Source organism: Myxine glutinosa, unplaced genomic scaffold (assembly GCF_964187855.1).
Source record: "Myxine glutinosa unplaced genomic scaffold, kmMyxGlut1.1 SCAFFOLD_479, whole genome shotgun sequence".
In the NCBI taxonomy this organism is placed as follows: Eukaryota; Metazoa; Chordata; class Myxini; order Myxiniformes; family Myxinidae; genus Myxine; species Myxine glutinosa.
The window spans coordinates 1,760-27,567 of record NW_027616576.1 but is presented as its reverse complement, the minus strand read 5'-3'; the positions used below and the strand labels follow the sequence as shown (position 1 = coordinate 27,567).

The following is a 25,808-nucleotide window of genomic DNA, read 5'->3' as shown; positions in this document are numbered from 1 at the left end:
TATCTTCGAACAGACAGACGGACATTTGGTGAATTATAGTGAGATTATAAAAAAGGGACATGTTTGGTGTGTGGAACTAAATGCGTCAATTTGTTGAAAATAAAACTGGAGATGAAAAACATGAACTCCTTTTATGAGGATGTAAATTTACAACTAGGTTTCCTGGTGAATTCGATGGAACTGCATGCGTATTCTTTCTGTGGTCCTCTCTCGCGTTTCCCTTCCTTAAGACGAAATGTAAGCAGTCTATAAATATGACATCCAATCTTGTCTGTTGTCACGACTGATTCAACAAAATACAGCGCAAGACTTCGCCATTTAAAAAATAGTACAATCCACATGTAGTTTCGCTTTGTTTAAACTCCTGGCAATCCAACATGGCGGATCCCGAGTGTGGTGACGTCACAGTTATATGTCCGAAAGGAGTGTTAAAACGAGGGGGTGGTGGAGGAGAAAGGGAAACAACACCTCCTATTAAAGGCGGTAATAATAATAATAATAAATAAATAAATAAATTTTAAAAAATCCTTTATTTTAAAAGAATTACAATGTATTTATTCAAGAAAGGATTTTGAAATAGAAGATTAATATTATTATGATTAAAATATAATTCGGTTTATGTCCCTTCGACCACCCCCAACCTGCCCCTAAATCAATCCCTGGTGTGTTCAGTTACCAAGTTCAGTGGGTGCGGTGGGGGCACAGACCATGGAGTGCGCGTCCCAGCTTTCAACTGTCTACTGCTGTTGAGAGGCTACAGATTAAAAGTCACAAAAGTTAAACACTGTTCTAATCCATGACAGTGTGATCAGCAGCAGAGTCGTTAGGCACATTTATGCCGGGTTGACCCGGGGTATGCTCAGGTACCGAGCAGCTCGCTGGCGCTTCCCAAGCCAGTTGTTCCAAATCAACATTTTTGCACTGAGTGTTTAAGCTACTTGGCGAGCGCTCCACCAGAAACTTGGTAACTCAGCACACCCAGCACGGCAAATGTTCTCCACAAAAAATAAACGATTTATTTCTTTGACAATTAAAAAATAACAATCATGAAGAATGAGAAACTATGATTCGAATGGCGCTTAAACTCCTTGTTGTTGAAATACAAACGTGGCTGCGTTGAGGACAATGTGACGCATGGTAACAATGTTACGCCACAATCAGATAAAACGTTCGCAATTCGCTTAATCTCTGTCGGCGTCGGACGCAATTTTTGTGGCTCTCGGTTTTTCATGGAGTTTTATTGCTACGAATCTTTTCGGCTTTCCGAGACGCGTCTGTTTCGGAAGAAAACGTAACAAAGGTAACAAACGTAACAAAGGTACGACACAAGGGTTTTTCACAACATAAAGTGAATTTTTTCTTTTCACATCAAGAATCTTTCTTTAATTTACCAAATGTCTGTCCGTCTGTTCGAAGGTACCGCAAAAACGGCTCAACCCATCGAAACGACATTTTGTGGGTAATCCTGGGATCTCGAGGAGTAAAATAGGCCATTTGGTTTTTCCAATTTCAGCTTTGGTCTCCTGTCTCCATCGATCTTGCCAAGGCCGCAAGCGCAACAGCTGTCAGCTCAAAATCCTTTTAACTGTTGATTTGGTGCAGTTACAGTTGTCGGGACTTTGGTACACGTATCGGGAGTACGTACGACATAGCGATTGTGAACATGATTATCGATCACGATCATCGTGTATCGATCACGATTTGAAACACGATGGAATAATATTTACCGATATGAACAGTGATGTTAAAGCGCGGCGTTACGCGCGCTGCTTGCGAGCAAGGAGGAAGCGGACAAGCGGTAACTTATAAGCGTCTTTATTTCAGGAGCTCACTGTAACACTAAGCTGCTCAGGGCTGCGCACCCCGTGTATATCGTGAGGCCACGCCTCTCTCCCTGGCGTGGCCCATCCCCACTTGGTGTGCGGGGTGATGTCACCACGTCAGTGCTTTCGTGTCCGCCACACGCGCCCCCCCCGAATCCCCGCGCACCTGAAGGGTCAGTTTGCGGGGCAAACGGATGACCCGGCCGAAGCGCCCCCTGGCGACTGGCGGCGTCTGGGATGCAGGGATGCCATCTGGGATGCCTCCGGCTGCAGGACCGGGGGGCGGCGTGGCGGCGGGGCTGGGCGATGCCGGGGGTCCGCCCGCAGGGGGGCGGCCCCGACGCGGGGGTCGGGCCACTGGCGGTGGATGGTCCACGTCGAGGTGGGCCGGCTTGAGGCGGTCTACAGAAACGCGGTCAGGAGTACCGCCGATGTCCAGGGTGAAGTGCTTCGCCCCGGTCTCCAGCACGCAGAAAGGCCCGTCGTACGGGGGCCGCAGTGGTGTCCGGTGGGCATCGTAGCGGACGAAGACGTACTCCGCCGTGCGAAGCTCCGGGGCGATGTGCGTCGGTGGGTGCCCATGGCATGCCATTGGCACCGGGGCGAACCTCTGGGCGGTCTCTTGCAGAGCAGAGCGCTGCTGTGCCGCGGACCATGGTGCCGTGGAGTCGGGGAGGAACTCGCCCGGCACCCGCAGCGGTTGCCCGAAGACCAACTCCGCCGCGGATGCGCGCAGGTCCTCCTTGGGCGCCGTCCGGTGGCCCAGCAGGACCCAGGGGAGCCTGTCGACCCAGCCGCCATCGCGGAGGGTGGCCCGGAGCGCGGCCTTCAATGAGCGGTGAAATCGCTCACACAGGCCGTTAGCCTGGGGGTGGTAGGCCGTGGTTCGGTGCAGCCGGACCCCGAGCCCCTGCGCGACCGCCCCCCAGAGCTCCGAGGTGAACTGGGGGCCGCGGTCGGACGAGATGTCTGAGGGGGCGCCGAACCGGGCGACCCAGGTGGCGATGAAAGCCTGCGCGACATCGGCCGCCATCGTCGACACCAAGGGCACGGCCTCCGGCCACCGGGTGGTGCGGTCCACCATGGTGAGGACGTGGGTGAAACCCCGCGAGGGGGGCAGAGGTCCCACCAGGTCCACGTGGACGTGGTCAAACTGGCGTTCCGGCACCGTGGACGGGGCCAACGTGGCCTGGGTGTGCCGGTGCACCTTGGCGCGCTGGCACGCGAGGCACGTCCTGGCCCAGCCGCGGACGGCCTTCCGGAGGCCATGCCAGACGAACTTGTCGGCGATCAACCTTTGGGAGGCCCTCGCACCCAGGTGGGACAGGCCGTGGATGGCGTCAAACACCTGGCGCTGCCAGCCCGTGGGCACGATGGGGCGAGGACGCCCGAGGGAGACGTCGCACAAGAGGGCCGCGCCCACGCCATCAAACGGCACCTCGGTGACGCGGAGGCCCGTGACGGCGGTCCGCAAGGCCTGGACGTCAGGGTCAGCGGCCTGGTCCGCTGCCATCCGGGCATAGTCGATGCCGAGGTGGACTGCGTGGGCGACGGCCCGGGAAAGGCAATCCGCCACCGGGTTGTCCTTCCCCGCGACGTGCCGGATGTCCGTCGTGTACTCGGACACGGCCGAGAGGTGACGCTGCTGCCGGGCCGACCACGGCTCGGTGACCTTGCACATCGCGAAGATCAGCGGCTTGTGGTCGACGAAGGCCGTGAACGCACGGCCCTCGAGCAGATGGCGGAAGTGCCTGACCGCCAAGTGAAGCCCGAGCAACTCGCGGTCGAAGGTACTGTAACGGCGTTTGGGCGGGCGAAGCTGCCGGCTAAAGAACGCCAGCGGTTGCCAAGCTCCACGCACCCATTGCTCGTGCACCACGCCCACCGCGTAGTCCGAGGCGTCGGTGGTGAGGGCGATCGGTGCATCGGGCGCCGGGTGCGCGAGCATGGTGGCGTTAGCCAAGGCGAGCTTCGCGCTCGTGAACGCCGTGTCCATCTGCTCGGTCCAGGTAACGTCGCCTTTGCCCGGCTTACCTCGGAGAGCTTCGTGCAGGGGGCGCAGGCGCTGGGCGATACGGGGCAGGAACCGATGGTAAAAGTTCACCATGCCCAGGAACTCCTGCAGCCCTCTGATCGTGCGGGGGCGCGGAAACCCCTTCACCGCCTCCACCTTGGCCGGCAGGGGGACGGCTCCGTGCCTTGTGACACGGTGCCCCAGAAAATCGATTGTGGCGGCGCCGAACCGGCACTTTGCGGGGTTCACAATCAGGCCATGCTGGCCCAGGCGTTCGAAGAGCGTGCGGAGGTGGTGTAGGTGCTCTTTGTGGGACGCGCTGGCGACAAGGATATCGTCCTGGTAGACGTAGACAAAATCCAAGTCGCGCAGGACGCTGTCCATCAGTCGCTGGAACGCCTGAGCCGCATTCTTCAGACCGAAGGGCATCCGCAGGAACTCGAAGAGTCCGAATGGCGTGATGACCGCCATCTTCGGGACTTCCTCCGGCCTGACGGGGACCTGATGGTAGCCGCGTATGAGGTCCACCTTCGAGAAGAAGGACATGCCCGCCAAAGGGGCAGAAAAGTCCTGAATGTGGGGGACGGGGTAGCGGTCGGGAGTCGTGGCGTTATTGAGATGGCGATAGTCCCCGCATGGTTGCCATCCCCCGCCGGGCTTCGGCACGATGTGCAGCGGCGACGCCCAAGTGCTCTCTGAGCGCCGAACGATGCGGAGTCGCTCCAGGGTAGCGAACCCCGCTTTTGGCACCGCCAGCTTCGTCGGCTCGAGGCGGCGTGCCCGGGCGTAGACCGGTGGCTCGACGGTGGGGATGTGATGGGCCACCCCGTGCTTGACGGCTCCCGCCGAGAAGGTGGGCCGCGTAAGGGCCGGGAAGCCGGCGAGGAGGCGGGTGAATGCGTCCGCTGCCGGAAGCGTACAGACCAACGTGGCCGGAACCGAACCGTTCGGCAAGCCGCTTGGCAAGCCGCTCGTTGAGCTGCTCGATGAGCTGGGCAGCGCACAAGCGAGCGAGCTGAACGTCTCGGCCTGGACAAGACGTCTGCGCTTTACGTCGACCAGGAGCCCATTAGCGCACAGGAAGTCCGCGCCAAGCAGTGCCATGGGCACGTCGGCGGTGACGAACGTCCATCGGAAAACCTGCCCTCCGAACCGCAGAGAGAGGCAGCGTTTTCCGTATGTACGGATGGGCGTCCCGTTCGCGGCAAGCAGCGCGGGGCCCCCGCCCGCGGCGTGCTTGTCTAACGTACCGGCGGGAACGACACTCACCTGCGCTCCCGTGTCGCACAGGTAACGGCGCCCGGATAAGGTGTCCGTTATGAACAGCAGGCTGCTCGAACGGCCGGCGCTCATCGCCACTATTGAGCGCCGGCCCGGGCGTTTCCCGACCTGTTGAAGGAGCATGGCGGATGACACTGCCGAGCCTCGTGGCCGAACTTGGCGTGGAACCAGCACCAGGTGGTGGAGCTGGAGGAGCGTGGCTGGCTCCACCAGGCCGGTGGAGTTGGCGGGTTTCCCCGCGGTGGCGGTTTTCGCCGCGGCGGTGGGCGGGGCGTGGCGGCGGTCACGAGGTGCATATCAGCATGCTGCGTATGCTGTGTAAGCTGATGCTGTGGATCAGCATCATCAGCTGCATCAGCCTCGAGGTCCGTGACGGCCGCAAAGTACCTGTCCGCCTCGGCTGCCAATGCTCGGGGTTCCGTTAGCGCGGTCCCGGCCAACGCGAGGCGAACCTGCACTGGAAGTTGGCGACGGAAAAGCGCCCGGAATAGAGAACCGGGGGCTTCGTCGCCCAACAGTGACAGCATATGGTCCATTCGGACCGACGGGCGCGTGTCGCCGAGCTCGGGGAGATCCAGGAGGCGGTCGGCCCGTGCGTCATCCGTGAGGCCGAACGTGGCTAGGAGTAGCCGCTTGAGTGCCTCGTACTTGTGGCCGTCCGGTGGGTGGCGAAGGACGGACACAACTCGAGCGGCCGTGCCAGGCCCGAGGGAGGCGACGACGTGGCAGTAGCGCGTGTCGTCGCCGGTGAGGCGCCGAAGTTGAAATTGGGCTTTGGCTTGGACGAACCAGACTTCGGCCTGGGCCTCCCAAAATTCGGGAAGTTTGATGAAGTTGGCCATGGCAATGGCGTCGTGTGTGGAAGGATCGCTCTGGCAGATCCAACGTCGAGGGTCACCAGTAAAGCGCGGCGTTACGCGCGCTGCTTGCGAGCAAGGAGGAAGCGGACAAGCGGTAACTTATAAGCGTCTTTATTTCAGGAGCTCACTGTAACACTAAGCTGCTCAGGGCTGCGCGCCCCGTGTATATCGTGAGGCCACGCCTCTCTCCCTGGCGTGGCCCATCCCCACTTGGTGTGCGGGGTGATGTCACCACGTCAGTGCTTTCGTGTCTGCCACAATGTGGCTTTTATTGAAATTCGAAAGATACTGTTTGTGGAGACGTTGTTGTGGAGGAGTTTTCCGGTCCACAAGACGTTGTTGTGGAGGAGTCTTCCGGTTCACAAGACGTTGTTGTGGAGGAGTCTTCCGGTTCACAAGACGTTGTTGTGGAGGAGTCTTCCGGTTCACAAGACGTTGTTGTGGAGGAGTCTTCCGGTTCACAAGACGTTGTTGTGGAGGAGTCTTCCGGTTCACAAGACGTTGCGGTGGAGGAGTCTTCCGGTTCACAAGACGTTGTGGTGGAGGAGTCTTCCGGTTCACAAGACGTTGTTGTGGAGGAGTCTTCCGGTTCACAAGACGTTGTTGTGGAGGAGTCTTCCGGTTCACAAGACGTTGTTGTGGAGGAGTCTTCCGGTTCACAAGACATTGTTGTGGAGGAGTCTTCCGGTTCACAAGACGTTGCGGTGGAGGAGTCTTCCGGTTCACAAGACGTTGCGGTGGAGGAGTCTTCCGGTTCACAAGACGTTGTTGTGGAGGAGTCTTCCGGTTCACAATACGTTGTTGTGGAGGAGTCTTCCGGTTCACAAGACGTTGTTGTGGAGGAATCTTCCGGTTCACAAGACGTTGTTGTGGAGGAGTCTTCTGGTTCACAAGACGTTGTTGTGGAGGAGTCTTCCCGTTCGCAAGACGTTGTTGTGGAGGAGTCTTCCCGTTCGCAAGACGTTGTTGTGGAGGAGTCTTCCGGTTCACAAGATGTTGTTGTGGAGGAGTCTTCCGGTTCACAAGACGTTGTTGTGGAGGAGTCTTCCGGTTCACAAGACGTTGTTGTGGATGAGTCTTCCGGTGCACAAGACGTTGCTGTGGAGGAGTCTTCCGGTGCACAAGACGTTGTTGTGGAGGAGTCTTCCGGTTCACAAGACGTTGTTGTGGAGGAGTCTTCCGGTTCACAAGACGTTGTTGTGGAGGAGTCTTCCGGTTCACAAGACGTTGTTGTGGAGGAGTCTTCCGGTTCACAAGGCGTTGTTGTGGAGGAGTCTTCCGGTTCACAAGGCGTTGTTGTGGAGGAGTCGTCTGGTTTGCATGACGTTGTTGTGGATGAGACTTATGGTTCACAAGACGTAGTTGTGGAGGAGTCTTACGGTTCACAAGACGTTGTTGTGGAGGAGTCTTCCGGTTCACAAGACGTTGTTGTGGAGGAGTCTTCCGGTTCACAAGACGTTATTGTGGAGGAGTCTTCCGGTTCACAAGACGTTGTTGTGGAGGAGTCTTCCGGTTCACAAGACGTTGTTGTGGAGGAGTCTTCCGGTTCACAAGGCGTTGTTGTGGAGGAGTCTTCCGGTTCACAAGGCGTTGTTGTGGAGGAGTCGTCTGGTTTGCATGACGTTGTTGTGGATGAGACTTATGGTTCACAAGACGTAGTTGTGGAGGAGTCTTACGGTTCACAAGACGTTGTTGTGGAGGAGTCTTCCGGTTCACAAGACGTTGTTGTGGAGGAGTCTTCCGGTTCACAAGACGTTATTGTGGAGGAGTCTTCCGGTTCACAAGACGTTGTTGTGGAGGAGTCTTCCGGTTCACAAGACGTTGTTGTGGAGGAGTCTTCCGGTTCACAAGACGTTGTTGTGGAGGAGTCTTCCAGTTCACAAGACGTTGTTGTGGAGGAGTCTTCCCGTTCACAAGACGTTGTTGTGGAGGAGTCTTCCGGTTCACAAGACGTTGTTGTGGAGGAGTCTTCCGGTTCACAAGACGTTGTTGTGGAGGAGTCTTCCGGTTCACAAGACGTTGTTGTGGAGGAGTCTTCCGGTTCACAAGACGTTGTTGTGGAGGAGTCTTCCGGTTCACAAGACGTTGTTGTGGAGGAGTCTTCCGGTTCACAAGACGTTGCTGTGGAGGAGTCTTCCGGTGCACAAGACGTTGTGGAGGAGTCTTCCGGTTCACAAGACGTTGTTGTGAAGGAGTCTTCCGGTTCACAAGGCGTTGTTGTGGAGGAGTCTTCCGGTTCACAAGGCGTTGTTGTGGAGGAGTCTTCCGGTTCACAAGACGTTGTTGTGGAGGAGTCTTCCGGTTCACAAGACGTTGTTGTGGAGGAGTCTTCCGGTTCCCAAGACGTTGTTGTGGAGGAGTCTTCCGGTTCACAAGACGTTGTTGTGGAGGAGTCTGCGGGTTCACAAGACGTTGTTGTGGAGGAGTCTTCCGGTTCACAAGACGTTGTTGTGGAGGAGTATTCCGGTTCACAAGACGTTGTTGTGGAGGAGTCTTCCGGTTCACAAGACGTTGATGTGGAGTTTTTCGGTTCACAAGACGTTGTTGTGGAGTAGTCTTCCGGTTCACAAGACGTTGTTGTGGAGGAGTCTTCCGGTTCACAAGACGTTGATGTGGAGTTTTTCGGTTCACAAGACGTTGTTGTGGAGCAGTCTTACAGTTCACAAGACGTTGTTGTGGAGGAGTCTTCTGGTTCACAAGACGTCCTTGTGGAGGAGTCTTACGGTTCACAAGACGTTGTTGTTGAGGAGTCTTCCGGTTCACAAGACGTTGTTGTGGAGGAGTCTTCCAGTTCACAAGACGTTGTTGTGGATGAGTCTTCCGGTTCACAAAAAGTTGTTGTGGAGAAGTCTTCCGGTTCACAAGACGTTGTTGTGGAGGAGTCTTACGGTTCACAAGACGTTGCTGTGGAGGAGTCTTCCGGTGCACAGGACGTTGTTGTGGAGGAGTCTTCCGGTTCACAAGACGTTGTTGTGGAGGAGTCTTCCGGTTCACAAGACGTTGTTGTGGAGGAGTCTTCCGGTTCACAAGGCGTTGTTGTGGAGGAGTCTTCCGGTTCACAAGGCGTTGTTGTGGAGGAGTCTTCCGGTTCACAAGACGTTGTTGTGGAGGAGTCTTCCGGTTCCCAAGACGTTGTTGTGGAGGAGCCTTCCGGTTCACAAGACGTTGTTGTGGAGGAGTCTTCCGGTTCACAAGACGTTGTTGTGGATGAGTCTGCGGGTTCACAAGACGTTGTTGTGGAGGAGTATTCCGGTTCACAAGACGTTGTTGTGGAGGAGTCTTCTGGTTCACAAGACGTCCTTGTGGAGGAGTCTTACGGTTCACAAGACGTTGTTGTGGAGGAGTCTTCCGGTTCACACCCGTTGTTGTGGAGGAGTCTTCCGGTTCACAAGACGTTGTTGTGGAGGAGTATTCGGGTTCACAAGATGTTGTTGTTGAGGAGTCTTCCGGTTCACAAGACGTTGATGTGGATGAGTTCCGGTTCACAAGACGTTGTTGTGGAGGAGTCTTCAGGTTCACAAGACGTTGTTGTGGAGGAGTCTTCCGGTTCACAAGACGTTGTGGTGGAGGCTTCCGGTTCACAAGACGTTGTTGTGGAGGAGTCTTCCGGTTCACAAGACGTTGTTGTGGAGGAGTCTTCCGGTTCACAAGACGTTGTTGTGGAGGAGTCTTCCGGTTCACAAGACGTTGCTGTGGAGGAGTCTTCCGGTGCACAAGACGTTGCTGTGGAGGAGTCTTCCGGTTCACAAGACGTTGTTGTGGAGGAGAATTCTCCATGGTGTTGGATGTGCTTTTCGTGGCTGCCGTTTTGTTCGTGCAAGACATTTTTTCTGCAAAAAATTGATTGTAGTAGAGAGGTGACACCCTGGAAAAGCCGACCAGAGAACATGGTATGTGCATGAGACAAGAAAAAATTCAACAGTAACCTGTGTCCCTACCCATTGGTGAAAAGGGCTCATCAACCAAGTACCAAACCTTATAGGCCTTCCAATATGCGTCTCTTTCGGAAGAGAATGCAACAAAGGTACCTCACACTTGTTTTTCACATTGCTTGAATTTCTTATATTCATGTCAAGAATGAAAATGAATGAATGAATGCTCGTTTTAAGGCCATTTTCCCCGCGAGAGCAGGGGTTAGCCTTGCGGGCCCCATGACAATCGTCTCCATTTTGCCCTATTTTCTGCATCTCTCCTTGTTAACCACATTGCCCGTATTTCTTCTTCCACCATCTTCAGGCAAGTCTTTCTCGGTCTTCCCCGTCCTCCACTTCCTTCGACATTTATTTCCATCACTCTTCTCAACGAATCACTTTCATCCTTCCTCAACACATGACCAAACATCTCAACGTGTTCCTCTTCACAGCATCAATCACAGGCTCTATTCCCATCATCTTTCGCAATTCATCATTTGTCTTCCTCTCTTTCAATGATACTCCACATATCCACCGAACCATTCGCATTTCCACCCTTTCCAGCCTTCGTTGCTGCTCTACGTTCATTACCCATGTCTCGCTCCCATAAATCATAACACTTCTCACACATGCAGCATACACCTTTCCCTTCAGCTTCAACCTCCTCATCAGCATGCCACTCAGTTCCCAAAACTTCTTCCATGCACATCTCACTCCAGCAACCATTGCCGAGTCTGATCCACCTTCTCCATTCAGCATGTCTCCGAGGCAGCAAAATGTTTTCACACCTTCCAGCTTCACGCCGTCTCCAAGATCCAACTCAACATTTCCTACATCTGCAGCTCCCTCTGTGCACACCTTACATTTGAATGTAGCGGCCACACTGGTAAATGACCCTCTCAGACCACTACATTTTTGATGAACCCTACTCAGAGCACATTGTATATTGAATGGAGTTCACTCCGACACCCTTCCTGCACACAGCACATGGCCACTTCCCAGTTCTTTCCACCTCACCACATGCTTTACCAATTGCCATCACTTTCGTCTTTCAGATATTCACCTTCAGACCTTTTGTCTCTATACATTCCTTCCACTTGTTCATCTTTTCCTTCAGTCCATCCATACTTTCCGCAATCAACACCAGATCATCTGCATGCAGCAACTCCCACGGTAAACCCCCCTTTACGTTCTGGGCCAGCACCTCCATCACAGCTACAAATAGTAGTGGACTTGGTACCAACCCCTGATACACTCCCACCTTCACCTCAAACTCACCACTGTTCCCGTCGTTCGTCCTTACAGCTGTGCGCGCTCTTTTGTGCATTGCCATCACTACTCTGATCAACCATTCCTCCACTCCTAACTTCCTCAATGCCCATGTCAATACTTTGCGTGGAACCCTATCGAATGCTTTCTCCAGATGAACAAACCCAAGAAACAACTTCTTCCTCTTCTCCATGTACTTCTCCTGCAACTGCCTCAATAAAAGCACGTCTGTCGTTCCTCTTCCTGGCATAAATCCAATCTGCATTTCGTCGATCTTCACTTTCTTCCTTATCCTCCTCTCCAACACCCTTTCCAATACCTTCATTCCATGTTCCAATAACTTTATCGCTCGATACGAGCCATAGTCCAGAGGGTCACCTTGCTCCTTGTATTGAGGGACGAGGGTACTCAGTTCCCACTCCACTGGAATGCGGCCTTCTTTCACCACCAGATTACAGATCTGTCATTCTCTTCACGCCCCAACTTCCTGCTGCCTTCAACATATCTCCCACAACTCCCGTCGGCCCTCCCGCTTTTCTACTCTTCATTGGTTTTATCGCTTCCTCAACTTCCTTCTCAGTTATCTTCTCTGCCGGTCCTAAAACTGAGTTACTCTCGATGTTGCCATCCCATTCATTCCCTGCATTCAACAGCATTTCCATATATCTTTTAATTTAAATGCAAAAAAAACCAAAAAAAAAACCACCTTTAGAGGCCATTTTTCCCCGCAAAGCGGGGGTTGGCCTTTTTCGGGCACCGTGGTTGTTGTTGTTTTTTGGTCCCCTTTTTGAAGCAATGTTTTACGGCCCGATGCCCTTCCTGCCGCCAACCCTTTTTGTCGCCTTTTACGACAAACAGGGAATTACCAGTGAACTGGTACTCAATTAGCCGACCTCGGAAGGATGACAGGCTGAGTCAACCCCCCTGGCGTTAATTCAGCGATCGACCGGGATTCGAACCCAGGATCCTAGGATCCTAAGCTGGCACCCTAGCCGCTAGCCCAACAATAAAAGGGTTTAATAAAAATAATGCCAGGGAACAGTAAATGCACGGTAAAACTAAATTCCTAATTGAGGGACCCTTCATACGGACTCATATACAAACAAGGGGAATAATAAATAAAAAAAACACCTTTAGAGGCCATTTTTCCCCGCAAAGCGGGGGTTGGCCTTTTTCGGGGACCGTGGTTGTTGTTGTTTTTCGGTCCCCTTTTTGAAGCAATGTTTTACGGCCGGATGCCCTTCCTGCCGCCAACCCTTTTTGTCGCCTTTTACGACAAACAGGGAATTACCAGTGAACTGGTACTCAATTAGCCGACCTCGGAAGGATGACAGGCTGAGTCAACCAAAATAAAAATAAATAATATTTCTGCCGGCACTCAGCTCTGGTCTCGACGAGCACTTTGGGAGCTTGGTGGTCGTTGAAGCTTGAAGCTACTGCATGGGAAGCGCACAAGATGGCGGTGGCACGGCGCCCTTAGTATCCACTGGCATGAGGCAAGCAGATAGGACGACCTCCTTCAGCTCGCTCGCGACCTCCTTCGCCTCCGAAGAACAACACAGCCGCCAAAACCTCCTCCTTTCCACTTGCAAAGCTCCCAAAAGCTTTCACCGATCTCCTCACAGGCGCCCACACAGGCAAAACGTGATCGCGCACGACCAAAGTCAGGACCAAGAGAGAGAGAGAGAGAGAGAGAGAGAGAGAGAGAGAGAGAGAGAGAGAGAACGCACGAAAACGCACCCTCCCCTCTTTTCGCTGACGTCACACTCAAACCAATCCCCGTGCCCCACCACTTCAGTCCATGGCCATGACCAATCATTCCCTTTGGGGCGGGTCCTCGCGGCCCTTCTGGACGCCCATCGAGAACATTCGGGGGCGGGGATCCCTTGCCGATCGGCAAATGTGATGGGTATCTGCCGGGCTTGTCGGTGTTGTAATATGCCCGAGTTCGTTTCCTGACAGCCCTCGACTTATCGCAGGTCAATTTATTATAACCACAAAGGTCAGATCACAAGAGGTAGGGCGGACAGGGGGATTTATTCTTATTCCCTAAGTTACCTAGCACAAGAGCCATCGTCCGTATGGCCACACGTCACACTTAATCTGAACACACCGAGGTGACTTATTTTCATCAAGGTGTTCTTACACGACACTCAGATCATGGTAATCTGTACACTTCTACCTGGACTAAGGTATTTCATTGCCTTCCCCCTATAAACGTTACAACCTACATTATAATAGCCATAGATGATTCTGTCTGTCTGTCTGTTGGGCGTCTGTCTGGGGTGTGGCTTACTCGGTTTGCAGAGTAGCTCCACCCATAGCTCCACCCATTCTGGGAGTGGCTTCGCTTCATATAAACAAATATCCACCATTTTATTAACTCGCATAGCTTTGAGGTCTGTTTTGTAGGCCCGTGGTGTCTTGCTCTCTCTCCCAGTTTTATTTCAAATCAAATTCGATATATCGTTTCATTTTTCACAGTCGCTAACATAGTTTTAGACTCGGTTGAAAAAAAACGGGAAGAAAATCCGATGAAAGTTGCCGTTTATAGAACGAAATGAATTCTCAAACGCCTGTAACTTCAAGGCCATTGAGTCTCTCTCACGCCTTTATCTCCAATCTAACTCACCATATGATTTCATTTTTATCGATGGTTTTGGACTCGGTGTCAGCAACGCGGGAAAATGCAGAGATATATTTTTTAAAATACACCATATCACCGCCCACCGCCCAACCGCCAACAACCGCCCAATATGTATCATACACCGCCCAACATGTATCATACACCGCCCAACATGTATCATACACCGCCCAACATGACAGACGGCAACATGTCGACATTATCGCTTTTTCTTTAAACCGAGTGAACCGAGCCGAACCGAATGAATTCACTGTTTACTTTTGATGACAGTCGTCACAAAACGACATATCTTTCTTCGTTTTTATTTCATTCAACATTATTAGCCGGAAGTAAAATATGGTTCAGGAAATTACCGAGAGATATTTCTTCGTTTCTTTATTTACTAGGGCATGCCCGTACTATATATAAGCTAGGACGTGCCCGTACGTGGGTGCCCGTTCCTTGCCAAAAAAAAAAAAAAAAAAAAAATTTGTGTAGGGGTGTGTGTGTGTAAACATCCTAGGGCGTGCCCGTACGTGGGTGCAAAAAAACATGCGTGCAAACAACAACAACAAAAAAAAACTTTGAAACCACGTGGCAGTAACGACCACAGAACCCCCCCCCCTCTATTTACATGAATGGTTTGGTCCATTCGCAACGACCACAGAACCCCCCCCTCTATTTACATGCAATGGTTTGGTCCATTCGCAACGCCAAAGCGAACGGCGAACGGCTAAATCGCCATAGCTCGGTAAGTACTTGTCCGATTAATTTCAAACCTTGAAAAGGCACATCCTCGGGTCCCCAGCAATATACCTGGCAAGTTTCAAGTATATCGGACCGGTAGTTGTCGAGAAATCGTTGTCGCATACATACACACACATACACACAGAGATTACTGGAATTATAGATAGATTAGTTATTTACGCATACACTTTAAATAGGTTTATTTGAAATCTTTAATTTTCACAATGTAATATATTTGTCATTTGATGATGACGAGACACTTCCTCTTGACTTGTGACAATTCATGCGTTGCGTGGAAACTTCCATTTCCAAAATGAATGACACAGTTGATGAAGAACGACTCGGTGTCAGCAACGCGGGAAAATGCAGAGATATATTTTTAAAAAATACACCATAACACCGCCCAACAGCCAACAAGTATCATACACCGCCCAACATGACACAGACAGCAACATGTCGACATTATCGCTTTTTCTTTAAACCGAGTGAACCGAGCCGAACCGAATACACCGAGTGAATTCACCGAGCGAATTTCATCCAATTCCACCGAGTTTCATGAAATTACCGAGAGATATTTCTTCGTTTTTATTTTATTCGTTACCAGCAGAAGTACCCAGCGTTGCCGGGCGGGGGAGGGGGGAAGGGCACGTACACTTTAAACATGTATATACATGTGGGATATAAACATGTGGGACATGTGTACGTGTGTGTGTGTGTGTGTGTATATATATATATGTGTGTGTATGTGTATGTAGGCTAACCCCCGCTCTAGCAGGGAAAATGGCCTTAAAATGCATGTTGTTGTTGTATGTGTATATATATATATATGTCTGTGTGTGTGTATGTGTGTATATGTGTCTGTACGCGTGTGTGTGTGTGTGTCTGTTTTTGTGTATGTGTATGTGTATGTGTATGTGTGTGTCTGTGTAGATGTATATATGTGTATAATGTGCATATATGTGTATATGTGGATACATATGTGTATACATATTTGCATATGTGCATATGTGTATATGTGTCTGTACGTGTGTATGTGTGTCGATGTACGTGTGTGTGTATATGTGTGTGGGTGTACATGTGTGTGTGTGTGTGTGTGTGTATATGTAAACATGGGCCGGTGTGTGTGTAAAGTGTGAGGAGGTATTGGAGAGGAAAATGCAGAGATATATTTTTTAAAATCGCGCTATGATGATAAACGAAAATACACCGCCTAAAATAACAGTCGACATATATTTAAAATTCGTCACACACATCCATGCCCGTGGGATTCCCATGGGTGGGAATCCCACGGGCATGGATGTGTGTGACATTTCGACATATTGAGTTAGATGCTGCGCCTGCACATTCAGTTATATAAAATGGTTACTGCCAATTGATCACATCCACAAATGATGTAATCCACACAATTTATGTACTTTACATAACGTTAATAGGAATACATGCCCGTGTAGATGGGAATGACATATAATTCACCGAAAACGTTGAAGCAACCGCATAATATTACGGTGATGTTTAACTCTGAGTGAGAATAGTTCTAAATTTTAAAAACTTTCTTCTGATATTTGTGATTTATTTCAAACAAACTGTATTTCCCATCTACACGGACATGTATTCCTATTAACGTTATGTAAAGTACATAAATTGTGTGGATTACATCATTTGTGGATGTGATCAATTGCCAGTAACCATTTTATATAACTGAATGTGCAGGTGCAGCATCTAACTCAATATGTCGAAATGTCACACACATCCATGCCCGTGGGATTCCCACGGATGACCCCGCTAGTATTTATTATATTGTATTAGCTAGTTGCCTGTGCCCACACGGGATTCTGAATGGGGTAGGAATGGAGGCGGAAAAAATGCAAATGGCGTCTTCTGTCATTGGGCCAGCAAGCTGGGAGCAAAAATTCGCATTTATTGCCACATCTGATGCAATACAATTGCCCTATTGGCGGTGAGGTGCTTAATTTGAAACTGTTTGTTCGATTATAGGTAGCTTTTTGATGCCTAGGGTCCGTAATAAAAAAATTAGCATTGGCGTCAAACCAATGACCAATGGAAAACTAATAGTAGGATGATTATATTGTGTTATTTGTTTGTTTATTCATTCTTTGCTGTTTTCATGATGCTTCCTCCTCAGCAAAAATGTCAGTCTTGGATTACATCCTGGCAGTTACTCGCTCCTCAACCAGTGACAAGGTTATCTTGGTCTCAAACTACACACAAACTCTGGACCTGTTTGAAAGATTATGTACTGCTCGGAAGTGAGTACACATTCAGAGATCTATTTTGAACACCTTTTAATTGTGTTCCAGTTTCTAAGCTTGTTAGAATTGAGTAAATGCTGTAATGAAAATTGCCAAGGAAGAGCTCAAGTTATTTAGACGTCAATGAGCTCGTGTTTTTTGCTTCCGCAGTGTTACGCTCACAAATGGTGTGAAAATCAATAATCAAAGAAGATATATTGGAAGAGTAGGATGGATAAAAAACATGCAGAGCGAATCATCGATGTGTGTCCCTTCCCTCGGATTGCCGTTAAACTGGGAGTCCCGTCTGCTAGCATTAGTTGGTGGACATAGAAGATTGCACGTTTTCTTTTTCAAAGAGTAGGTGAGATATCACCTATATCGTGAACCAATTCCACATTCTTGCAAACTTGGTTGAATGTTAGGCCTAGCCAGCCAGTTCATAAGACTTGAAAAGGGGATCGGCAATTCTGCCTTAAAATCGCACAAATTCTGCTGTCAACCTCAACATCGGTTTAAATGCTATATGGTCGGGAAAATAAATTGTATAGCAGGAAGTATAAATTAATGAAATTATTGCTTGTGATTAAGTCAGCACTAACTTTCTGCTGAACCTCATAGGTATCTGTACGTACGACTCGATGGGAACATGTCCATCAAAAAGCGAGCCAAGGTGGTGGAGCGTTTCAACAATCCCTCGGTACGCCACCTCACTAAAATGATTCACTTCCTTCATTCGTGAAAATGTCCACTTCTGATAAGAATTTTAACTTGGGAGGAAAAAAGGAGAATTTGAGTCTCTTTAATCCTATGATTTCAGATTGGAAGTTTGGGCCCAAAGCTTCATATTTCCCACCAAGTTGGAGGCCAAGCTGGGTGCAGATTAAGTGGTCCGAATGAGGCATTGATGTTAAATTGTTCGCTTCCTCTTCAATTTAAAACAGCAAGCTAATGCAGCTTCCATGATGATGATATATCAGGAAGGGTCACACTGAGTTAGTGTGATCAATCCTAAGTTTCACCCATCCAATAAATTTGGTCCAAGGACATGTTGTTTAAGGAAAATACTAAGATTTTTTTAACAGCCACACTACAGACGAGGCAAGGACAGCTGACCAAACATCCCATCTGAAGGATGGTGTGCTCAGCCTTGTGTTTTGCTCGCAGTCAATTATGTTTATCATTGAGTTGCCAGCAGGCTGTCCTGTTGCCTTTTAACCATATGCAGAATCGAAAATGTTACAAAGAAGCCTTAATGAGGCTGGGCCATGTGAAGCAGTGAAATGTGAGCTGATGGACATGGTGGGTGAAGAGAGCCTATATAGTCTGTGGGGTATGGTTTATGTTGCATAAATGTCTCCTTTTTAATGACACTGGTCCATTTTAATAAAAGAAAATTATTGCATGGTAAAGCTGCATATTTATGCATGAGGTTCCACATAATAATGCACGACTTCTCTGATGCTCTGCACAACCCTCTCTTCCTTTTTACAGATGACTGCATTGTGCCATAAAGTACCGCCATCCCACTGGCAGGCAGACAGGAGCTGTCTGACTCTCTGTTGATCTGGAATTGTTTTATACTGGTCTGACAAATGCAATGATTCTTTGAAACCTCATTCTTCTTTCATATGGCTCAAGCGTGGGATAGATGAAATAAAAGCTGCTGTACTCTGCCAATCGTGGGCACGTGACATTATGCTTTGTAGCTCCTGGCACATATCCCCTTTTACAGGTTGTGAGTTTGGCAGTCCTGCACTAGATTGTCTGTAATCTGGAGGTTACCACACTCGCATGAAGGCGATTCCGCAGGTCCCCAAGTAAACTTGTTGCCGCTAAACTGGTCAACGCCAGTTCGAAGCTGGTTCAAGCGGCACCATTCCTTCAGGGACATGTCACATCCTGGAGGTTTAGTGGAGATGGAGAGATATTGTAGATGGCCTTCAGGTTGGTTAGGTCACCACTAGTTAATGTGCCACGTATGCCTGCCAGACCCATCATCTGAAGTGATGTGCGGTTGGCCTCTCTCATAAAGGTCTTCCTGCTTTTCAATTGTTTGGCAAGAGGGAGGGGGGGGGGGGGGAATTCTTCAAAGACTTTTTGTCGTGGGTGTCCTGAGATGTTAGAAGCTTTGGGTGCTGCATGTCTTTTAGTAGCTAGACGCTTGATGTGATGGTGGTGAATGCCAGCAAGTACTGGGAGGGAGTGGGCTGTTGACTGACTGATAGCCCTCAGATATGTTGAGCTGCACGTCAACCTTCTTTGTGTGAAGGCTTTTGTCCGAAGCAGAGACAGTATTCTGCAGGGGCATATATTAATGTGAGTGTTGAGGCTTGGCGGGTAGAGAAGTCATTGCCACAGAGTTTGTGGATCAATTTGAGTCTTGCAGCTACTTTTACTGCTACCTTTTCTGTATGCTGCCGGAGGGTCACAGCCCAATAGAGTTGCACGCAAAGGTAAGTAAGTATCTGAGGGAAGGAGAGAGGGATGTTGTTGAGCTTGACTTTCAGCTGTCTCCTTGCTTTGCTATCCTGCAGATGGAAGACGGAGTATGCTGTTTTCTGAACATTGAGACAGTCGCACCGTTGGTGGTAGTAGAGGCTCATTGTTGCAACATCTCTGCTTAGTGTCTTCAACTTTCTCAAATGTCTTGCCTGCATGTGATCTCAAAATGGCATCATCAACTTCGGCCTACATGTTGACCATGAGTCAGAGCCTCCATTATTGTGATTGTTTAACTGACTCGACTGTCCATTCAGGAGAACCCAGAAGCAATGATTGCAAGTCATCATTTGGATGTTGTGGACAATTTCTTGAAGAGAAAATCAGTCTACAAGGGCTTGGTCTGTAGCTCATGGTGTACTGCTCTTCCCTGTGACCCACAAAATAATCTTAGGGATCAGCAGAGAGTCACACAGCTGTAGTCTGTCTGTCAGTAGGATAGGGGTATTTTACGGTACAATACGGTGTTAAGACTCTCAAAATGCACTTTCACCGCACACCTCCAAACCTTTGGTTTACTTTTCTGTGATTTGTGGAAACACCTTCCTGAGGTTTTTTACCTCACTCTTCCTTTGAGAGCTTCAAACAGGCTGGTCACCACCTTCTCATGCCATTCTCTCTGTCCCCTACCCATTATCTTTTCTACCCCCATGAATCATACCTATCTCAACCCTATTACTTGCAGGTTATCATTTTTCCTCCTCTTTGCCCATTTCTTCATTTCCTTGTTTTTTGGAAAACTATGGCCCCTTGTCACCACTGTCAGTTTGTTGCCTCACTTTTCCATGGGCCGCCATCATGTATTAAATAAAATCAAGTTGTACTGCAGTCCATTTCATGAATATTGGTCGTATACGTTAAAAAGAAAGAGTACCACTTTATGAAAGTATGTCTTGGCTGTCCAAATTTTGACCACTAATGCTTCATAAATCGCTCGGTGATCTAGGTGAACAAGACGATGATGGCACTGTTTTGTTTCTATGTAAAGACTGACTTGTTGGGGTTTATACTGTCACACTGCCCAAGCAGAGTCCAGAATTTATATTCATGTTGAGCAGCAAAGCTGGCGGTTGTGGTTTGAACCTAATTGGAGCAAACCGCCTGATCATGTTTGATCCCGACTGGAATCCAGCAAACGACGAGCAGGCCATGGTGCGGGTGTGGCGTGACGGACAGAAGAAAACGTGCTTCGTGTACCGCCTCGTATCGGTAAGGATTCGTGCACGTCAATGGAATAAAACAGTGTTTTTAATATGGCAATGGCATTATTGGATGACTTGTGTTGGTCACTTCCTGATACTGCAGACTGGGACCATAGAGGAAAAGGTTTTGCAACGTCAGACTCACAAGAAGGCTCTGAGTAGCTGCGTGGTGGATAAGGAGACGGATGTTGAGCGGCACTTTACACGGGGTGAACTTCGCGACCTATTTGTACTCAATGAAGAAACCACGAGCGACACTCACGACAAGTTCGTTCCTCATTCCACTCCTTTCCCATCTGCACACTTGGCTTAAGATACTGGGACCCTGGAGTTGAATGCCATATACAACAACAACACAACTGGCATTTTAAGGCCATTTTCCCTGCTGGAGCAGGGGTTAGCCTTGCGGTCCCCATGACAATCTTCTCCATTTTGCCCTATTTTCTGCATCTCCCCTTGTCAACCCCCTTGCCTGCATTTCTTCTTCCACCATCTTCAGCCAAGTCTTTCTCGGTCTTCCCCGTCCTCTACTTCCTTCTACAGTCATTTCCATCACTCTTCTCAACCAGTCACTTTCATCCTTCCTCAACGCATGACCAAACCATCTGAACCTCTTTCTCTTCACAGCATCGATCACAGGCTCTATTCCCATCATCTTTCGCAATTCATCATTTGTCTTCCTCTCTCTCAACGATACTCCACACATCCACCGAACCATTCACATTTCCACCCTTTCCAGCCTTCGTTGCTGCTCTACATTCATTACCCATGTCTCGCTCCCATAAATCATAACACTTCTCACACATGCAGCATACACCTTTCCCTTCAGCTTCAACGACACTCCCCCCCTCATCAGCATGCCACTCAGTTCTCGAAACTTCTTCCATGCACATCTCACTCTAGCATCCATTGCCGAGTCTGATCCACCATCTCCATTCAGCATGTCTCCGAGGTAGCAAAATGTTTTCACACCTTCCAGCTTCACGCCGTCTCCAAGATCCAACTCAACATTTCCTCCATCTGCAGCTCCCTCTGTGCACACCTTACACTTGAATGTAGTTGCCACACTGGTTAATGACCCTCTCAGACCACTACATTTTTGATGAACCCACTCAGCGCACATTGTACATTGAATGGAGTTCACTCCGACACCCTTCCTGCACAAAGCACACGGCCACTTCCCAGTTCTTTCCACCTCACCACATGCTTTACCACCTGCCATCACCTTCGTCTTTCCCATATTCACCTTCAGACCTTTTGTCTCCATACATTCCTTCCACTTGTTCATCTTCTCCTTCAGTCCATCCATACTTTCTGCAATCAACACCAGATTATCTGCATACAACAACTCCCACGGCAAACCCTCCTTTATGTTCCGAGCCAGCACCTCCATCACAGCTACAAATAGTAGTGGACTTAGTACCGACCCCTGATGCACTCCCACCTTCACCTCAAACTCACCACTGTTCCCGTCATTCGTCCTTACAGCTGTGCGCGCTCTTTCGTACATTGCCGTCACTACTCTGATCAACCATTCCTCCACTCCTAACTTCCTCAATGCCCATGTCACTACTTTGCGTGGAACCCTTTCGAATGCTTTCTCCAGATCAACAAACCCAAGAAACAACTTCTTCCTCTTCCTCCATGTACTTCTCCTGCATCTGCCTTACAATAAAAAGCATGTCTGTCGTTCCTCCTCTGCATATACTGCATTGATTTATGTTAGCAAATTAATGATTATGTATAGTGTCTTCTAATATCCCTGCTTTGTATATGAAAGGTGTGCAACATCATATGAAAGAATGTAATTCTTCATTTCCTTCCCCACATCCACCACACCCCTCCTCCTTTCCCCTTGCCCAAAGATTTCGCTGCCGTCGTTGTGTGAACGGCATCCAGGTGCGCGCACCTCCAACGGAAGCAGACTGTACGTCAGCCTTATCGCAATGGCAGCACAGTGCTGAGAGGCGCCACCTGCCAGACACTGCACTCCGTGCCGCTTGGGATGCCGGCATTTCCTTTGTGTTCCATCAACGCTCTCACGAGACTCGCGCTCTCGTGTGAACCCATGTGTACTTTATCCTGAAGGCATTACATTTTTAGCAAGCGCTTGCATTCCTTCCTGTGGAACCACTCCCGCAGGCCTCAGGAACCGAGTGAGAACTTTGGGTGGAAACTTGTTTTATAAACTCAGAAATGCAGCATGCCACTAGGCAAAGGATTGACGAATGGTATCACAAACCTCCACTATTGTTGGAATGGTGAAAGTGATCCACTGTGTCACAGTTGCCATAACGATGGCTCGGTTGAGAGTTCGCCGTCACGCTGCACTTGCAAGTCTGCTCCATACTGTAAAGCAAATGAAGTGCTGTTTTGAGTTGGCCGTTTAAATTTCCCACTTCTCCTTGCAGACAGCTTGGAGCAATGCTGGCAGACTAAGTCGAAGAATTAAGATGCTTGCGATGAGGAATCTAGCAAATTCTGACCTTTGCTATCCACATCAAAAGGATCAAACTTTATTGTTTAACCTTTTGGAGAGAAAGGGCTATGAGGAGGACAGGGGTAGGTAAACTTGATGATGTCGACTAATGTGTAAAACGACTGAAACGGTTTGTCATTTATTTGTTCAATGTAACATTGTCTAACATCCCCCAAAACATGTAACATAATATCCCCCAAAACGATGGGGGAATAAAATTTATTTTTGAATCTCTTTTATTTTTACTTTTTTTTCACACAATTCATAGATTCACGTTTTCTCTTCTGGAAAGTTCCGGAAAATGATGGCGATCCGTCTGCTTCTCGGGATGTGTTTTCCTTCGTAATAGGATTCTTCGTTCTTTAGAATTTCGTGAGTGAACATGTATCGCACTTTATCCCTGAGGAAGGGAGATTAAAAACTGACATGATCTTTTGCACAGTGTACACATATCTCCAATCATGGAGAGGTGAATAATGTTTGCATAATGCAAGGGTCTAGGTCGAGCCCAGTGGTTTCCAACCTTTTTAAACATAAGATCACTTTTAGAATCGAAATGCAACCCAAGATCTCCCCTTAAAAAATTCTACTTTACTAAAAAGATGTATTTTTGCTGATGCATAACACACCTTGTTCTTAGTGTGACACCTGTGCTTGCACACTATCTGTGAGTGCTTTGAAGTCTGGGTCCTCGTTTGAGATGGCCAGTCTCATACAATCCATCAGATGGACATCTGTGAGATAAGTACGATACTTTGTGAGATGGATTTTTCCCAGATGAAATCATCGTCTGAGATATGTGGAATTAGAGTAGGCCTTCACCTCGAGTGCACAGGAAGTAAGAAGAGGGTACTTCTCTCTGTTTGAAATTCCCCAAAACTCTTTCTCCCTTGACCTAGCTTTCAGCTCTGTCATCTTGCATGGTGATTATCTCCATGTCACGTCCACTGCTCTGGTCAAACACCTGCTGAAATTTTGCTGTTCTCCAATGTCCACTTCAAGAAAATTATTTGAGACAAAACGATTTCTTCCATCTTGTCTACCTCCTGAAATTGTCTGTTGAATTCCTTTTCCAATCGTCAGGTGGTCATGCAATTTTTTTGTTTATGGAACACTTCTTTGGTGTTTTGTAGGATTTTCTCCAGATTTGGGAAGTGTCCTGTCACCTTGTTCTTTAACTGGGAGGACCACAGGCCTTGTTTCAACTTGAATGCATTCACTGCACTGATCATGTGTGACAAGTCCCTGTCCCTCCCCTGCAGTTCGTGATTCAGCTCGTTAAATTTTGCCTATATTTGATTTAGGAAAGGTGACATTTTCAGGAATCAGATTTTAAAATCTCTGGAGGACTTTTCCTCGAGTTAACCACTTCACATCTTCATGAAGGATGAGCTCACCGCAGGTGGCATCGAGCTCATCGAGTAACAATTTGAACGAGCAATGGTGCAGAGCTCTTAGCAATAATTGAGTTGACGATCTTGATAACTGTCATTACATGAAAAACGTTGATATCCTTGCTCGCTAGCGCTTGTTGGTGGATAACACGGTGGTAATTGACAAAGGAGGCAAATGCAGGATCATTTCAGCAAAGTGCAATAAGGCCTGCATTGGCACCCAGCAATGTCGGTGCACCTTTAAAATTCGTTGTAGACATCCTCGCCTCTTGTCCTCTAAGTGGCAAAAGAGTGAGAAAGTCGTCCGTTGTTGCTGAGTCTTGAATGCCATGCAAATTAAAACAATCAGCTGGGCCGTATCCATCGTGTATACCGATGCATCAAACTGCAATGAGAAACATTCACAATCTGATGTCTTTAAAGATAAATTCACAGTCTATTTGATGAGACACATCCTCGGACAGCGATTCCACCCTTTTGGCTACTTTTGAAGCGGCATGCTCTTGATGGCTGTCGTAATTTCACGTTGTTTTTCTTTCTTTAAACAAGCTGTCGGCAGTAACTGTCATAGCCTCATTGATTAACTTCATCGGTGAATGGTTTCTTATGTTTCGCCAGCAGATGGCTAATGCGAAAAGATGCCTTCTTGGACGGGCCCGGCTTCTCACTCGTCATTTTGGCTTTAGGAAATTAATCTTTAAAAAACACACACACATACATATATATATATACATATATATATACAGTGAACCCTCGTTTATCGCGGGGGTTACGTTCCAGAACCCCCCGCGATAAACGAAAATCCGCGAAGTAGCGACCATATATATATATTTTTTTAATATATATTTTAAAGCATTATGAACTCCCCACACTCTTATTAACCTTTCCCATACTCTTATAAACACTTCCTATACTCTTAAACACTTTTTACACTCTTAAACATACGTAATTTTAACAACATATAAAATTCTAATGGGTACTCACCATTGAAGATACTGTAGCTACCTATGGGTTCCCCAAGCAAGACCAGCATCAGAATCTCCTTGCTCCAGCCGGTGACGTCACCGGCGGGGATTCCCGGCGCGAGAGTGGCTGGTCACGTGACCGCTAAAGCGTGCCGCGCTTTGCGGGTATAATCAGCTACACCTGTTGATCACGTGACCACCGATTCACCGAAGCACGCCACGCTTGAGAGGCTTGGCTTTCGGTTTCTGGTTGTGCTTTATAATGCAGCCCGATAAATGGGCTTTTCAGTGTTCCCGAGTTGGTTTTGAGAATAAATATCTTCTCGGACGAGTTTGTGTCTTGCCCGTCATTTCGTCCGTATCAAGCAAGAGCCCCGGCTCTTCAATACTACAACTTGCGTGATGAAGATGATGATGAATTAGCTGTGCAGTACTGATGACTATGAAGGTGATGACGATGATGAATGTACTGGCGTTTTCCATACGCAC

The 25,808-nt window shown here is 48.8% G+C and overlaps 1 protein-coding gene and 1 long non-coding RNA gene across 3 annotated transcripts; one reads left to right on the top strand and one right to left on the bottom strand.

Annotated features, from left to right (window-relative positions):
- Positions 1-1,178: 1,178 nt before the first annotated feature.
- On the top strand, positions 1,179-23,395 carry LOC137434393 (DNA repair and recombination protein RAD54-like). Of its 2 annotated transcripts, XM_068127341.2 has the most exons (6): positions 1,179-1,318; positions 16,672-16,795; positions 17,399-17,477; positions 20,309-20,488; positions 20,585-20,748; positions 22,347-23,395. In XM_068127341.2, the coding sequence occupies exons 2-6, from the start codon at positions 16,677-16,679 to the stop codon at positions 22,543-22,545; spliced, it is 741 nt and encodes a 246-aa protein (XP_067983442.2). In that variant the 5' UTR covers positions 1,179-1,318; positions 16,672-16,676; the 3' UTR covers positions 22,546-23,395. The 2 variants fall into 2 exon arrangements, with proteins under 2 accessions (XP_067983442.2, XP_067983444.2); XM_068127343.2 differs by lacking the exon at positions 1,179-1,318 and having other exon boundaries at positions 15,876-16,795.
- Positions 23,179-25,039, bottom strand: LOC144888993 (uncharacterized). The gene is made up of 2 exons (XR_013621519.1): positions 24,593-25,039; positions 23,179-23,694 (listed from the first exon to the last, which is right to left on the bottom strand). It is a non-coding gene; the product is annotated as an uncharacterized LOC144888993 (long non-coding RNA).
- Positions 25,040-25,808: the final 769 nt, after the last annotated feature.

Coding starts and splice junctions, on each gene's coding strand:
- LOC137434393 (XM_068127341.2), top strand. CDS start 16,677: ATGTCAGTCTTGGATTACATCCTGGCAGTTACTCGCTCCTCAACCAGT. Junction 16,796..17,398: donor AGATTATGTACTGCTCGGAA/GTGAGTACACAT, acceptor TGAACCTCATAG/GTATCTGTACGTACGACTCG. Junction 20,489..20,584: donor TCGTGTACCGCCTCGTATCG/GTAAGGATTCGT, acceptor CTGATACTGCAG/ACTGGGACCATAGAGGAAAA.